This window comes from Pieris brassicae, chromosome Z, assembly GCF_905147105.1.
Source record: "Pieris brassicae chromosome Z, ilPieBrab1.1, whole genome shotgun sequence".
NCBI lineage: Eukaryota > Metazoa > Arthropoda > Insecta > Lepidoptera > Pieridae > Pieris > Pieris brassicae.
Genome location: NC_059680.1, coordinates 7,941,993 through 7,956,182, shown reverse-complemented (window position 1 = coordinate 7,956,182; position 14,190 = coordinate 7,941,993). Strand labels below are relative to the sequence as shown.

Genomic DNA, 14,190 nt, shown 5'->3' with positions numbered 1-14,190 from the left:
TAAACCTTTTGATTTAATAAACCTAGTATAGTGAATGTAACTGCAAGTGCGGTATCTTGGACACACGAACAAAGCGTCCAAAATTATAGAACACTAAGACTGTTAATGAACATTACCTTAGTTTAAGCTATTCACTTGTATTGTAGTCTAAAGTCAACATAATATTACTTATTAGCCATAATTATTGTATAGGCAAGAATGTAAGTCTTCTGTCTTTCTCTGTCTACTGTCTTTTGAACTTTTTCTTGCAAAATTAAATTTAAAAAAGCTTGCCAATAATCGGCAGACATATAATGGCGATCACTCTGATCCGTACAACTATCGCCAATAACTATAACCAAAGCACTGCAGGGTGTCACACAAAGGACTGCTCTAGAAGCTTCCAGCCTACGGGCTTCCCGATAAATTATGCGACTGGATCTCCAGCTTTCTGGCTGATCGGAGCATCAAGGTCGTCATCAACGGAGCATGTTCCAACCTTAAACCTGAGAATGCTGTGGTCCCACAAGGCTGGGTTCTATTTCCGACCTTGTTTCTTCTGCATATCAATGATATGTTGCAACTTAGCAACATTCATTGCTATGCGGATGACGCGGTCATGATGCGGTCATTTGAAGGGAAAGGCTAAATTATCTTCCAAAAAGCTTGGTGTGCTCAGCAACGCGAGACGGTACTTCACTCCGGGCCACCGCTTGCAACCAATTCCTCTCCGAGCGGCTTGATCCTTTCGCGTTGCGTAGATATGTGGGGTGTGTTCAGAGGAGTTGTTCGGATTAATACCTGCAGCTGAGTTTCATCAGCGGACGTCGAGACATAGTACAAAATTCCACCCGTAGCGCCTCGACGTCTGCCGTTCCACGACTGAGCGTTTTTCAAGGCAAGTTCTGCCGCACACCACCGCTATGTGGAACCAGCTGGCCACTGAAGTATTTCCGAACCAATTCGACCTAGGGTCGTTCAAGAAAAGAGCGTACCAATTTTTAAAACGCCGGCAACGCATTGCATTGAGAGTAACTATGGGCGGCGGTATCACTTAACATCAGGTGTGCATCCTACCCGTTTGAAAAAATCTGTTTGCAAAAAAAAACAAAAAATAATACAAAGAAGAAAAAATAATAATTCACAAATTTTAAAACTAAAGTGATTTCAATCATATTTATGTGTTTGCAGATCCATATCAGATGTTTGGACCCACGAGCAGTCGTCTTGCTAATTCAGGTACGCTAATCACACTTTCATGTTACTTTTAAATTAAATATTTTTTTATTGTACAACATAAACATACTCATATATGTTAATGTTGAAGTATGGTCATATGTCAAGTTATTAAGTTTAAAAATGAATGATACCTTCATTATAAAATTTAAACATAAACATCATTTCATAATAAAACTAAATCTATCAAGTGTGTCATAAAACAATGTAGGTACTCGCTTAGAGTATTCATGACCACAACTAGAGAAACCAGAAAACAGATTTTATTTAACTTTATTAAGTTTAGATGACGATAAAATATAAATCTACTTTACAAATCCGAATCAGGTCTTGAAATTAAATATTCGTGCTTCGAAATAAAATATAAATTTATGCATAAAATGTTATTTCTAAAAACCAGTGTACCGCTTATTAACATATGTATTGATCCGTATAACAATGCAATTTTATTATTTTCGTTTCACGTTTCCCATAATATGGGGCAGGATATGAATCAGGTGGCTAATTAAAATAGATTCTGGCCCCAACATAGGTGTAAGTGATAAAGTCAAGAGTAAGCGGGTGACTGTGAGAACAGGGGTTTGGGTTAACACACAAAATCGCGATAACAGCCCCTGTTCGACTTAACATTTGATTGGAGATATCACGAAATGTATTGTTAAGTGGCCAATATATAACAGAATATATATAAATACAATTACTACGAATTGAAATATAGATCTATTATATTTTTCAAGATTTCACTCGCAATAGTTCGGTTGTAGCTTGATATCTGAGACAAAGAACATTACAGCATGTTTTCGTTCACTGGTTGGTAAATAAAATAACTGCAACTAAGTCTGATTGTTACCTAACCATTTAACAAAATATGTTTTAATGATCTGAGACAAAAAGCTATTATTTTTCATATTACAGTTATCTATTATTGAGTAGAGAGAGATATATTAGTGAGTCAATCACATTATATTGTGCAATTTAAAGGTCTTAATAGCTTTAGGTGAATATCCACTTGCTACGGTCGGTTCGGTCAAGCTCTTCGGTTAAGGGTACTTTTGAGCTGTCCCTTCTCCAGTACGTCCTTTTTTTAATGAAGGAGGTAAAAATGCACAACTGTAGGCCCGCAAGCGCATGCAGTCGCTATCGCGGCGACTGTGTTGATGGTTAACTCTCCAGTACGTCCTAGTCCAGCTACATATGACAAGGCCTATCCGACCCAACCTCATCACGGTTGCTCTCGTAATGAGCTTCTCATGTATATTTTCCAAAAAAAACGACACACCGAAGTTAGCTATGTCAACATTTTAAAATCAAAATTGTTCATTTTTATGTATTTATATTTTAATTGTGATATTTAAATAAACTTTAACTAGATAATGCGTTATAGAAAAACTTTCAAATTTCAAAACCTTTTTTCTATTGTTACTGTCGTTCGCCAAATAAGTGTAGCTTCTAACGCGTGTACACGCACATGTTTTTTTTACTATAACTTTTGGCCAATAAAGGTGAAGGTGATTTCTCAAAAATCTTCTCTATTACTGTATAAATTGACACATTAAAAAAATATTAAAGCAATACTTCTCTATGCCCCAAGAGGTGACATGACTATAATATGGTGCCTGTTATTAAATAAGACTAAATAATTTTAAAATAAGAATTGAGACTTACATAAAACAACACGATAAATTATAATTACTATATAAAAGTTACGATTTTAATATAAAAATCAAATTTATTTAGTCAAATCTAAGGCATATAATTTAGCGTGATTTAACGTAACGTGGGCCGGAGTCGGGGTGTAGTAATTTCAGTGAGACAATTAAAAGCACGTGCCGCCGCTGGGTGTAATTACTTTCTGCTTTTCCAACTCACCTGTCTGTAACCATATTAACTTTAGACTTCGAGGGCTAAAAGCCGTTAATTACATTACGGAAAATAAGGAAACGAAAAACATTTGTTTTATAGACAGCACCATTGTTTGTTTATAAAGTACAAATATTTTATATACTCCATTGAAGCTGAGTGTTTAACGAGGATTATCACGACTATTATATATATATAAGCAATGTATATCAATACTTATGACAATCTTTTGTCATAAGTAAGTTGCCGCGTGTACACCCCGAGCATCTACGGGCTTAACGCTTACCCTTCGTCAAACACAGAAACATTTCTTGAGCCTGATACGCTCCGAATCGCAACCTGTCTACGGCTTGGTGTTCCGGTCTGCGCTCCTCATAAATGTCCCTATGACAGTGATGTTGACAAGCTAGGACATAACGGACGGACTTCTCGAGACATGCCGCACTTAACGATATACGTCGGTCTCTTGCCACTGTCGACGTGCCAAGTCTAGTTGAGCCGACTGGTATTGCAAGAGACCGGACGGTATGAGTTTTATTCCATGGAAGATGGCCGGGTGCTGGTATGGGATGCAACCTATTCAGACACGCTGGCCCCCTACCCATCTACATGAAACCAACAACAGAGCTAGTGCGGCATGTGAAAAAGCTAAAGCATGCAAATACAGGGGTCGAGGCTTCGAATATGATTTTGTTCCATTCGGTGTAGAGACCCTTGGTCCTAGCGCTATAAAGCTTTTTAAGGAAATAATAAAAAGGTTAATCGACATCACAGGAGATCGAAGAGCTGGCAACTACGTCGGACTAGCTATTAGAAAGAATGCTGCCTGTATCTTTGGAACCTTGCCAAAAGGGACTCCTTTTATTATATATTTTAGTTATTATATTTTAATGTTAGTTGCTGTTGTTTTGTCATATTAATTTATATTAAGTTACATATTTATTTTTTAGTTAATAATTAGAAGCTTTATCAATACTACACTGAAGTCTTGTGAAATAAAAATGTGCCTTTATTGCTCTGTTTCGTATCCAAAATGCAAAAATTATTTTTATTAATTATTTTTTTAGTATCATTATCACTTTATCTTTAAGCTACATCATGATAACCTCAAATTAAAATTTATAGACAAAATAGACATGTATAACGTATATTTAAAATAATATAAATTATTCAAAACAGGAATAAAGTATTAGTCTTCAACATATGTAATATAATATGTCCTTCACATGTGGTTAATGTGAATCCCTGAAAGCATGTCAGTATATTGGGCGGCTATGTTACAACACGCACGACTTAAGCTAAACGCAATCGTCTAGAATGCGAACCAAGTACTGTCCTAAAGAAAAGTTATAAATATTAAAGGTTATATTTAACCTTGTTATTACAAGCAATTCATATAATATTTGTTACCCGTAACATCCCCGTGGTAAACCAAACGTATGCCTCCGCTTCAATAGCCATTTACCCAACAAGCAATTCTGTTTTTCGATCATTCCCAAACATCCAGGACTAAGAGCAATAAAGACTTATTAAACTGTTTTTAATTATTTAATTGTATACATGTTCATTATTCTCAATACTGTTTTGTGTAAGATACGAACATACTAATTATACATTACAAAATCAATAACTTAAGAAATAAAATAAAAATCTCTGATCAAAATTTCGTGACGACTGTACTTCACGAAAAAGCCGAGTTCACACGAGCGTGGCATCTCGGTGATTTATACCGTGATCGATTATGTTAGTCACAACGTTTTCTCTCGCATCTCGCTTCGGTTGATGCATTGTCTGTTGTGCCCCATCGATTTTATGACTCGCAATTAATGATCGTTTGGGATTTACGACAAAATGCCACTTAATTTCCCTTAGGTCATTATAAAATTACAAAACCTATTGTTAGATAATTGAATGTAATGTAAATAAAACGTCTTCTTTGGCGACTACTAAACAGTTCTGTTCTGACATTATTTGCGCCAAGTACGATTTAATATTACTATGTCAATATGCAATGGTATTAAAGACATTAACTGTGCCTCATTCCAAAGGCCTTTTAAATGTTCACCATTCACGTGGTGCGGAAAAAGAGAACGCTGGCAGTTTTGCGGTGGAAGCTTTTGATTGTCAGCTCTGGCGTGTTTATTCGGTTTTTAATTATTAGTCCTTTCTTTTATACTTTCGATACAATGTATACCATATTGACGTAACACTTAAATATTTTTTAAAGTTGTAATATTTACTATACTAGTCTCTACAAGATAGACATAATACTATATTGTATGATATTACAGGCTTCTATTTCCATTTCTATTTCTCTGTACACCTACACCCTTCGGCTATAATCATGGCGATGATGTAATACTCTGAAACGCTGTAACGAAGTTATCCCAGCCGCTAGATTCATAAAACTTCACGACCTTTGCCAGTGCCGCAATTGACAAATTAAAAGCCGCCCGCGCGGCCAATAATAATAATAATAGCCTTCTGGCTTTCTCTCCGATTAGGGTAAAAATAACCGCCTTCACCGGGGAAGGCTGTTGAACCTTTACTTCGTACTTCGCGCACTCCAATGTGCTTCCGTCCTGCCCTTCAGGCGATTTACCACCCCGCGACGGCCCAAGCCGAGGTCCGAGTCTCACAGGAGAAACCCTTGCGGAATAAAGTCTCACGATAAGAGTCTCACGGAATAAACGCCATTCAGGCCGAGCTGAGCTGTAAAGGCCCTTAAGGCCAACAGCGTGATTCCGTTTCTAAAAAAAAAATAGCCAGTGTCATCGGGTCGGCTTGTCGGTGGTTAGGCGGATGGACAATCCTTTAGAGAGAAGAGAGAAAACGTTTAGGTTGGAGGAACTGTTCACCATACTTTCCCCGCAAACCCTACACCACTTCGATTCACTTTCGATTCATCGGTCTGTTTCTGTTCAGCGTATAATTTTAAGTATTCGAATAGGTCTTAACTCTTTATAACAAGAGCATGTTGGAAGTCTCTTCTAAAAAAATTTAAATATAACGCCTCTTACATCTCGAATAATGATTGTTTTGCAAGTACTAATGGTAATAGGGCGTTTCGAAAGTAAAATGGCAGCCCAATACTTATAATCGAATGTCGTGTCATGTAGTCGCTTTATCCCTAATCGATTCAAGGAACTATTATTTATTTGAAAGGCGCAATGCCGGGCGCGGTGTAACGTGGCATAACTACCGTTTTATGACTGCGTAATGATAGGGTTGGTGATAGTAAAATCTTTAGATATTGTTCAAGTCGTTAACTCTATTGTCTGTATAACAGATTTATTTAATATCAAATACTATATTTTAACAAAATAATTATATAATTACCATCTAAAAAAACGAGTAAAATCTCAGTCTAAAACGTTTTAAATTTCGAATATTCGATAAAAACTAAATAATTTTTATTATAAGGCAACAAAAATAATGACAAATTTTAATTTGGCGTACATATATTTCAGGCTCAGGACAAATTCAGTTATGGCAATTTCTTCTTGAACTACTCAGTGACTCGAGCAATGCAGGCTGCATCACTTGGGAAGGCACAAATGGAGAGTTTAAACTAACAGATCCAGATGAAGTGGCGCGGCGATGGGGTGAACGGAAGTCTAAACCAAACATGAACTACGATAAACTGAGTCGAGCCCTAAGGTAACATTAGCAATGCGGTCTTCACAGCCTTTGCGATTTAATGGGTACCCATGTATGTGTGCAATGCTGCGACGTTAAACTTTTCCATCTATAATCACTTCCCTGTGGTCGTTGTCCAATGTATTATTATTAATAGCATAATTCTGTACAGATATTACTACGACAAGAACATAATGACGAAGGTACACGGCAAGCGGTACGCATACAAGTTTGACTTCCAAGGGTTAGCAGCTGCAACTCAGCCGGCGGCCACTGACCAGGCGTACAAATACCAGAGCGATCTATTTATGAGCTCATATCATCATTCGGCGAAGTTGTCTTCCTTCATGGCACCACATGCAGCGATGCCTACGTCAACAGGTAATTATGTCACACCAGTCAAGCATTTGAGCGAATTCTATGATTTTTCGAAAGATTTATACATAAATAGTAATTAATCAATAAGTAACGTTAATAATCAGATTATTTTTTTATGAATGTGATATACAATTCGAGACTCTCCAATTATAAAAACATTTATAATAACGATTATTTCCTCACAAAGATGTTTTTTTTCTGCCACTGGGACATTTTAATATAATGCACCCTTCAAATGCAGCCGGGTGTAATCTGCATTTGGTGCTAATACCCGAACATTCACTGGCACAAATATTAGCACGCTCCTCGAAACAGCTTGTCATCGCCACGAGTTTGGCTTTAGGTACTTGACTTAATGGAATAAATATTTTGACTGTCGATGTAGTTTAATTCAAAAGTATATTTTAAATTGTAAACGTGCGCTGAATAATATTGAACAGTTAAATAATTATATACAAGAGGATAAATACTTATTTTAGAATATTTTAGAAGTACTCGATTCTGGTTATTTTATTAATAACATCAAATTAATGTATAAATCTTTTGGAAATCTGCACATTACATTGTTTGCTTACGCGAAGGATTTACTGCGATATTTATTGTGATTTATTTAAGCAGGTTAATAAATAATGGAGGCATATAGCATTTCATAACTATATGTCTTCAGTAGCCCTTTTCCTACAGGCACTTACGATGAGTTTGATGTGTGTTTTAGACAAATACATTTGCATACTTTATACTATAAGCGACTAAATAGCTAATAATAGGTTATTTTTGTTACTTAAGATACGAATTTATATAACGAAGTTATGAGCTAAACATATTTATAATACTAGCTGCGTGTCTAAGTGAGCTCTTTCACTAACTCATTTTAGCCTTTGTTCCAGCGTCAATATTTCCATCAGCATCTTGGAGTAATTGGGGCGGTGGTGGCAGTAACCTCTACTCGCCACACTCAATGGCTCCTCCCCACGTCGCGTCGCACCTGGGGTCATATCCACATTACGCATGACCATCTTTCTGAACAGACTTACGACCTATCCAACCTGAAAAAATTGATAAACTTTTATTTTAACGTTAAACGGTTGTGTTATAAAGATATATTGGATCATATAATTTATCCGATAAAAATAATCATTTTCTCTCCTATTGGTACTTAAAATATTCGTCTGTTCAGATAATACCACCCGAGTAGGTTGATTTAGATCGAGCTAATCGCGCGCTATGGAGTTGGACGCGGTGCCGACGGTAAATGCAAGACTTTAATTCAAGCTCCAAGATCCCAAATACAACGTAAAACCAAAACCATGACATTCTAAAATGTTTTGTCTGAGAATGTAATCGATCTCAATGAATTATGTTTTACTTATTAACGCCAAATTAATCTTTGATAAGTACCTTATTAGGAGTGACCGACTTCGATGACATTTTCACATCCAAATCGAAACGTTGATACTTTTTGAATGGACTAAATTATAGTTTTGAGGTATGAAGTCAGTAACATATACTTTGCTGTTATTTTATTTATGAATATATTTAACTCAAATATTTATTTATGTTGATTTATTCAATTATATTTAAAATTTAGGCAATCGCAAGACTAGTCTTTTTATCAAAATTTTGTAAATAAATAAAAAATACCTACTCATAAACATTAAGTAGAGGTATTATTTATGTAGGTTATTGAAATAATTAGTTGTAACAATCCTATAATCAAATTAATATAATACTTAAAAATTGGTAAAGGTATATTAATTTATTTAAACAATAAAGGTGGATTATTTATACGTTATTTTAATTAAAGCTTTTTCATTTGCATCAAGTTTGTACCTTCTTTTATGGGAATGAAAATGTCTAGTGTAAATAGATAATATGATTAGTTATGTTATAAAGTGCAATCATAATACATTTAATAAATAGTTGTATGATTTATGTACGTAACTTGTGTATATACATTTGTATATCAAGAATATAGAAGGTCCTATGCATATAAGCATATATCAAGACATATATACTTAAAAATAGCCATTACCGATACTATTTAAAATGAAGTAGGGAACTGATTGTTTTTTTAGTTTGTTTTCCTACAGGGTTCTGTTGGAGAACACTAAGAGGACAAAACAAACCGGTATTAATAAATATAATACAGTTAAGACCGTGTGTCTAGGATTATACCAAGAAGGCAATATTTTATATCCTCATTATCCTACATCCCATAATCCGTAAGGATAAGAAAATGTTTCCTTAGTTGAACTAAAAATATTGTCTTTTTTGGGGGCGTTTTGCGTTGTAGTGACGATTTTATTTTCCATAAAATATATTACAATGCAATGTATAAGTATAAAAGTATAAGTATATTATATACCAAAGACTAAAATTATAAATGATGTAACCTTATGAAATTATTCTCATCACCGTATCTATTGCAACCATAAAGTTTTTAGATGAAGGAACCTCGTAGCTCCGTAGAGCTCGTGTTGCATTTTACACTACACACCACTTTATTATCTGTCATCTCAGCATTGTGGACAAGATATAATAAGTGGAATATAAACCATGTCACAATACGCACAGCATGCAATATAAAAGGATCCTAAATTTTCGTGAGTCTATGAATAGTATAATTTAAATTTTTTATTCAAGTCAATATTTTATAAGTTGTCCTTGCTATTTACAAGTCGACGCCGGGGGCATTGAAAGTGGCAGCTAACATAGGTTAAAATTTTGATTGCCTATATTTGATATTATTCTCATTTCCATAATATTAACTTTCATCCTAGACCATGCACAGAGAATGTGGGGTAATCTGGAATCTAGGCGTGTCTAAAAAAGGAGTATTAATACTGTTTAAATCGATTCTAATCAAGGTTTTATAATTTGCAAATAGCCAGAATTTTTACTTTATTATTTAAACATTACTGAAACTGAACACAATTACGATACAATAATTAGTTTATTTTTAATAAACCTATTATTTTACTAAAATTACGTTCATATCATTCCAAAATACTTATATAATTAGTTTAATTCTAATTAATAGTTACCTTTATTGTGATGATAGTGTTCCGTAAAATATTTGTTCTTTGAAATGATTACTATCCATTCTACTACTAGACATGTTCTGAACAATTCGCGAATTTTAACCAAATTTATATATGGAGAAAATCGCAATTTTGAGCACTAATACTAGTTTTGTAGAGTAGATAATACTCATTCAAATTATTTTTATGAAGCGTTTTATTTAAATGCATGTGTCTAATATACATTATAATTAGCCGTAGAATCATTGTATAGATGTTATAATTGTACTTGCAAAATAAAGAGAATTGAAAATATTGTAAAACATTTATTTATGCTAGTGCAATATTTTCATTAACAATCCCGTATGCTAACACGTTTCTGCTTCTGTTTTGCTGATATTTTTTCTAAACCCAACACTACTTAATCTGCCTGACCTAAGGTATTGATTTAGCTAAAACAGTTTGATTAACTTTACAATAAATGGAGCCGTAGAGTATCCATACCGTCCACAGCGCGACTTGAGCTTGATGGGACTCAGTTACATTACCTACTAAAACCTCACGGTGCCATTTCATTTCTATTGGACGGAGAGGGTCACAACAAAGTCTTATCCCTCCAACAAAAGCTATCCATAGAGTACCTAAATGTGAATGACTAGATATTGCCTATATTTAGGCTGTAAGGATCATTGAAGACCAAATTACGTAAGGAGCCATTCGTTTTTGGTATTTAGAAAAAAAAATCGTTGTCGTTCATTCTCTTTTATGTGGGTTTCGAGTCACATCATGTCTGTTTTCTACAGTTCAAACGTTGGTGAGTATGGTTGAACGTAACTTAACCATGACCTTGAAAAAGTATAAAAATATTCTCTCTCAACCCAAATCAGAATAGATGTTCCCAGCGTCCCCTATTGTGCCCAGACGCGAATATTTCACCTCCTATCAAAGTCAATGAAACTAGTATTGTCTTTGCTACCATCCACTTTAAATACAACGTAGTTACATCTCAATAGAGTAGATGGCGCTATACGCTTGCAAAAAATATTGACTGCACATTAACCTATTTTTGCATAAAAATACACTTTCTACTAAATATCATTATTTATTTGATCGTTAATATTTTTTTGGATTTGTAAAACTATATATATATTGCTTTACTTTATAAAACAGAAAATACTCGAACTATTTCCTTTCATGTACCACATTCGTCCGTAATTTTGATTAGAAATGCGTTTGTTATTTGCTACTAGAGTACATTAATTGACCTACCACATAAATTCTTGCAAAGATACCTATTGAAACCTATACTACAAGCGATCGCTGGTGGACTGCTCTGTGTTTAAATCTGTTTCACTCAATGCGGCTCACTTTTTAAAATAGTTTTCCTCTGTGGTTATAAAATACTAAAAACTTTTATTTTCAAAATTCAATTTTAGAAAATGGTGTCAATATCGATGATTGTTTATAAGTATAAGATACCATTGTCATTACTGATTACACATTATAAACGTGATTTTTGTGGTTAAAGGGTCAAGGTATAGATTTCTTAATGCATTATCTCCGCCATATCATAACAGGAGGCTGTCGTGGACACACTCTCCTGAAAATGGTTTCAGCCAATCAAGCACCTATAAGATCTATCATAAGAATGCATCACGATGAATATACAAAGCCTTTTGATAATCTACCTTTCTCTGCTCCTAACAGGTGGTTATCTGGTGGAACCTTATATTTTTTATCTCTTTGTTGATTATAACCTGGATACTATACTTTCAACATTCCAAATAATAAAATCCATCCCTGATTATTTTTTATAGAAGGTCAAGTAATTCAAATTGTAATTTAGTATTCATAAAATTATAAAGTTACAAGCAGCATAGTAACATCAATTTTAATTAAAAATTTACTTTCAGGTATGTCTTTACAGCAGTATTTTGTGTCTTATTTGGAGTAGGTTGGTGGGCTCCATATGCTATTGTTTGGTATGCTATGGCAAAGCGTACAATGTGATGTTAAATTTTTTACACAGTAAAAATAAATATAATACTAAATATCCTAAAAACTATTCCTTTTTGTCTTATTCACATTGCTACAAATATTATATATTGCTGCAATTATGAGTTGAGTCATCTGATTCAAACAATATTATATTGTAATGTCTGTTATGGGATAAAAAGGTAACTTGATCGTGTGTAAATCATGCATCAATTATCGTTGTACTGTTGATACAAAATGTAATAAAAGTAAATATAATAGAGCTGTACCAGGTAGGTCTCATTCATCATTGACATTCATAATTCTGTTTTAAACATGAATTATTTAACAAACATGAAAATAACGTTTTTTTTTAGATTCCAAAAGAATTGCAAGGAAAATAAAATAGAAAGTCTTTAATATAGTCAACAGACACATTTTTTGTATAAGTAGTTTAAGAGTCGCATAATGATATCAGGTACATTATTTGTAGGAAAGACATTTAAAATTTGACAAGGATTAATTTTACAAGAAAACAAGGATATCTCAATAAACTACATTTATTTCAACTATTTCATTAGATTCATGGCCAAGATGGAGCATCACCTTCTTTAACATTTCCACCAAAAAGTGCAGATTTATCCCTAAAATTTGTCATTCTTAGTGTTTCCTGGTCATCTATATACTTTCCTATGAAAAAGCCTGTTAATGGCACAGCAAACAACATGTAGCGGCTTGTGATTCCAAAGATGGCCATATTACTGTTTCTTTGACAGAGCCTTCCAGTGCCTGGTGTGATTCCAGTCAAGCCAAATAAATGTTGCAGTTAATGTAGGGAAAGTTATGCTTACTAGGTTTCTACGCAGGAACCTAAGTATCGCCATAAACCTAGAAATGCAAAAAAGTTTTAGTTTATACCACTTCTATGGATAAACAATATTGGCCTTACCATCTTAGTTAAAAGTTTTGTCCAATGGCTACAGTGACTTTAAAAATATCCAAATGGTTGAACAACCCAATCTTGAAGTATATAACCTATGAGAAGGTCTAAGGTGTTACATAACAGTCACAAACCATGATTGACGAAAACGTCTTTACTTGACTACGTAATTACTTTTAATTTCTGCCATTATATGAAATTCGAAAACAATACAAATCCAATATGAAATAGTCACGTAAAATATTTAAAAACATTCAGATTCCAGTAAATGCAGACATTACAAAAAATATAACATATAAATTACCCAATAGATCATACCTAACTCTTGTGATCAAATCAGCAATTACCACTATGCAGAGTTTAGACTATATTCTAGATGTAATTGATAGTCACTAGCCAGTAGTAAATAATAAATACTTTATTGGATCGATTAGATTTTTCAGTTCTTTTTTCGTAGGTATAGACTACTCACTAAAGAATACAGATATTTCATAGTACAGATATTTTAATATTAAAAGTACTAGTCAAGCAGATGTCTGGTACACTTTTACATTATTGTATTACCTGTGTTCTCTATAGTATATATATATTCGTTCTATTCCCTTTCCATAGATCATATATCTTTCCAAATTCATAATTTCAGTATTAGTAAGCACTAAATACTTCATAACATTTTAAAGCTAATAAAATTTTATAGGTTACCTATACCCTAAACCCTTAACTTTTTGTAATAAAATTTATATATTCATAGCCAAAATGTTGATAATATCTTTACTGCCAATGTGGCCGCCATATAAAAAAAAATGCAATAGGAGGCTCACTTGATGCTAAGTGCTTTTAGAAACTCTTGTTGTGGAACGACGGACGTTAAGGTATTTTTTATTCTGCTTTGACGTCCGCTAATTAAATTTATCTGCAGATATGAGTCTGATCTGGTACTGGGGAGCTCAAGAGGTTAGTATAGTACTTTATGTGGGGTCGAATTTGCGCTTTATAGAGTTGCGAGTGGTGGTCCGGAGTAAAGTACAGTCTCGCCTTGATGAACACACCAAGCGTCTTAGAGGCTACTTTAGCCTTTCCTTCAACTCCTTTATTTCGATTGTGAAATTTTATAAAATGTTCATAAATGTAATAAACAATGTTTTAGAAATTTTTGGAGCAGTG

The 14,190-nt window shown here is 34.0% G+C and overlaps 2 protein-coding genes across 4 annotated transcripts in view; one reads left to right on the top strand and one right to left on the bottom strand.

Annotated features, from left to right (window-relative positions):
* The window catches only part of LOC123718837 (DNA-binding protein D-ETS-3-like), a 56,309-nt gene extending 45,882 nt beyond the window's left edge, over window positions 1–10,427 (top strand). Inside the window, exons 6-9 of the mRNA XM_045675751.1 lie at window positions 1,171–1,218; window positions 6,546–6,735; window positions 6,887–7,095; window positions 7,980–10,427. Of these exons, the coding sequence (XP_045531707.1) occupies window positions 1,171–1,218; window positions 6,546–6,735; window positions 6,887–7,095; window positions 7,980–8,104 (572 nt within the window). The 3' untranslated portion in view covers window positions 8,105–10,427. The remainder of the gene's footprint in view (window positions 1–1,170; window positions 1,219–6,545; window positions 6,736–6,886; window positions 7,096–7,979) is intronic.
* A 2,203-nt stretch (window positions 10,428–12,630) lies between these two features.
* On the bottom strand, window positions 12,631–13,546 carry LOC123718534. Of its 3 annotated transcripts, none has more exons than XM_045675139.1 (2): window positions 13,331–13,546; window positions 12,631–12,974 (listed from the first exon to the last, which is right to left on the bottom strand). In XM_045675139.1, the coding sequence occupies exon 2, from the start codon at window positions 12,841–12,843 to the stop codon at window positions 12,670–12,672; it is 174 nt and encodes a 57-aa protein (XP_045531095.1). In that variant the 5' UTR covers window positions 12,844–12,974; window positions 13,331–13,546; the 3' UTR covers window positions 12,631–12,669. The 3 variants fall into 3 exon arrangements, with proteins under 3 accessions (XP_045531095.1, XP_045531094.1, XP_045531096.1); XM_045675138.1 differs by having other exon boundaries at window positions 13,345–13,540; XM_045675140.1 differs by lacking the exon at window positions 13,331–13,546 and adding an exon at window positions 13,036–13,272.
* Between the last annotated feature and the right edge of the window lie 644 nt (window positions 13,547–14,190).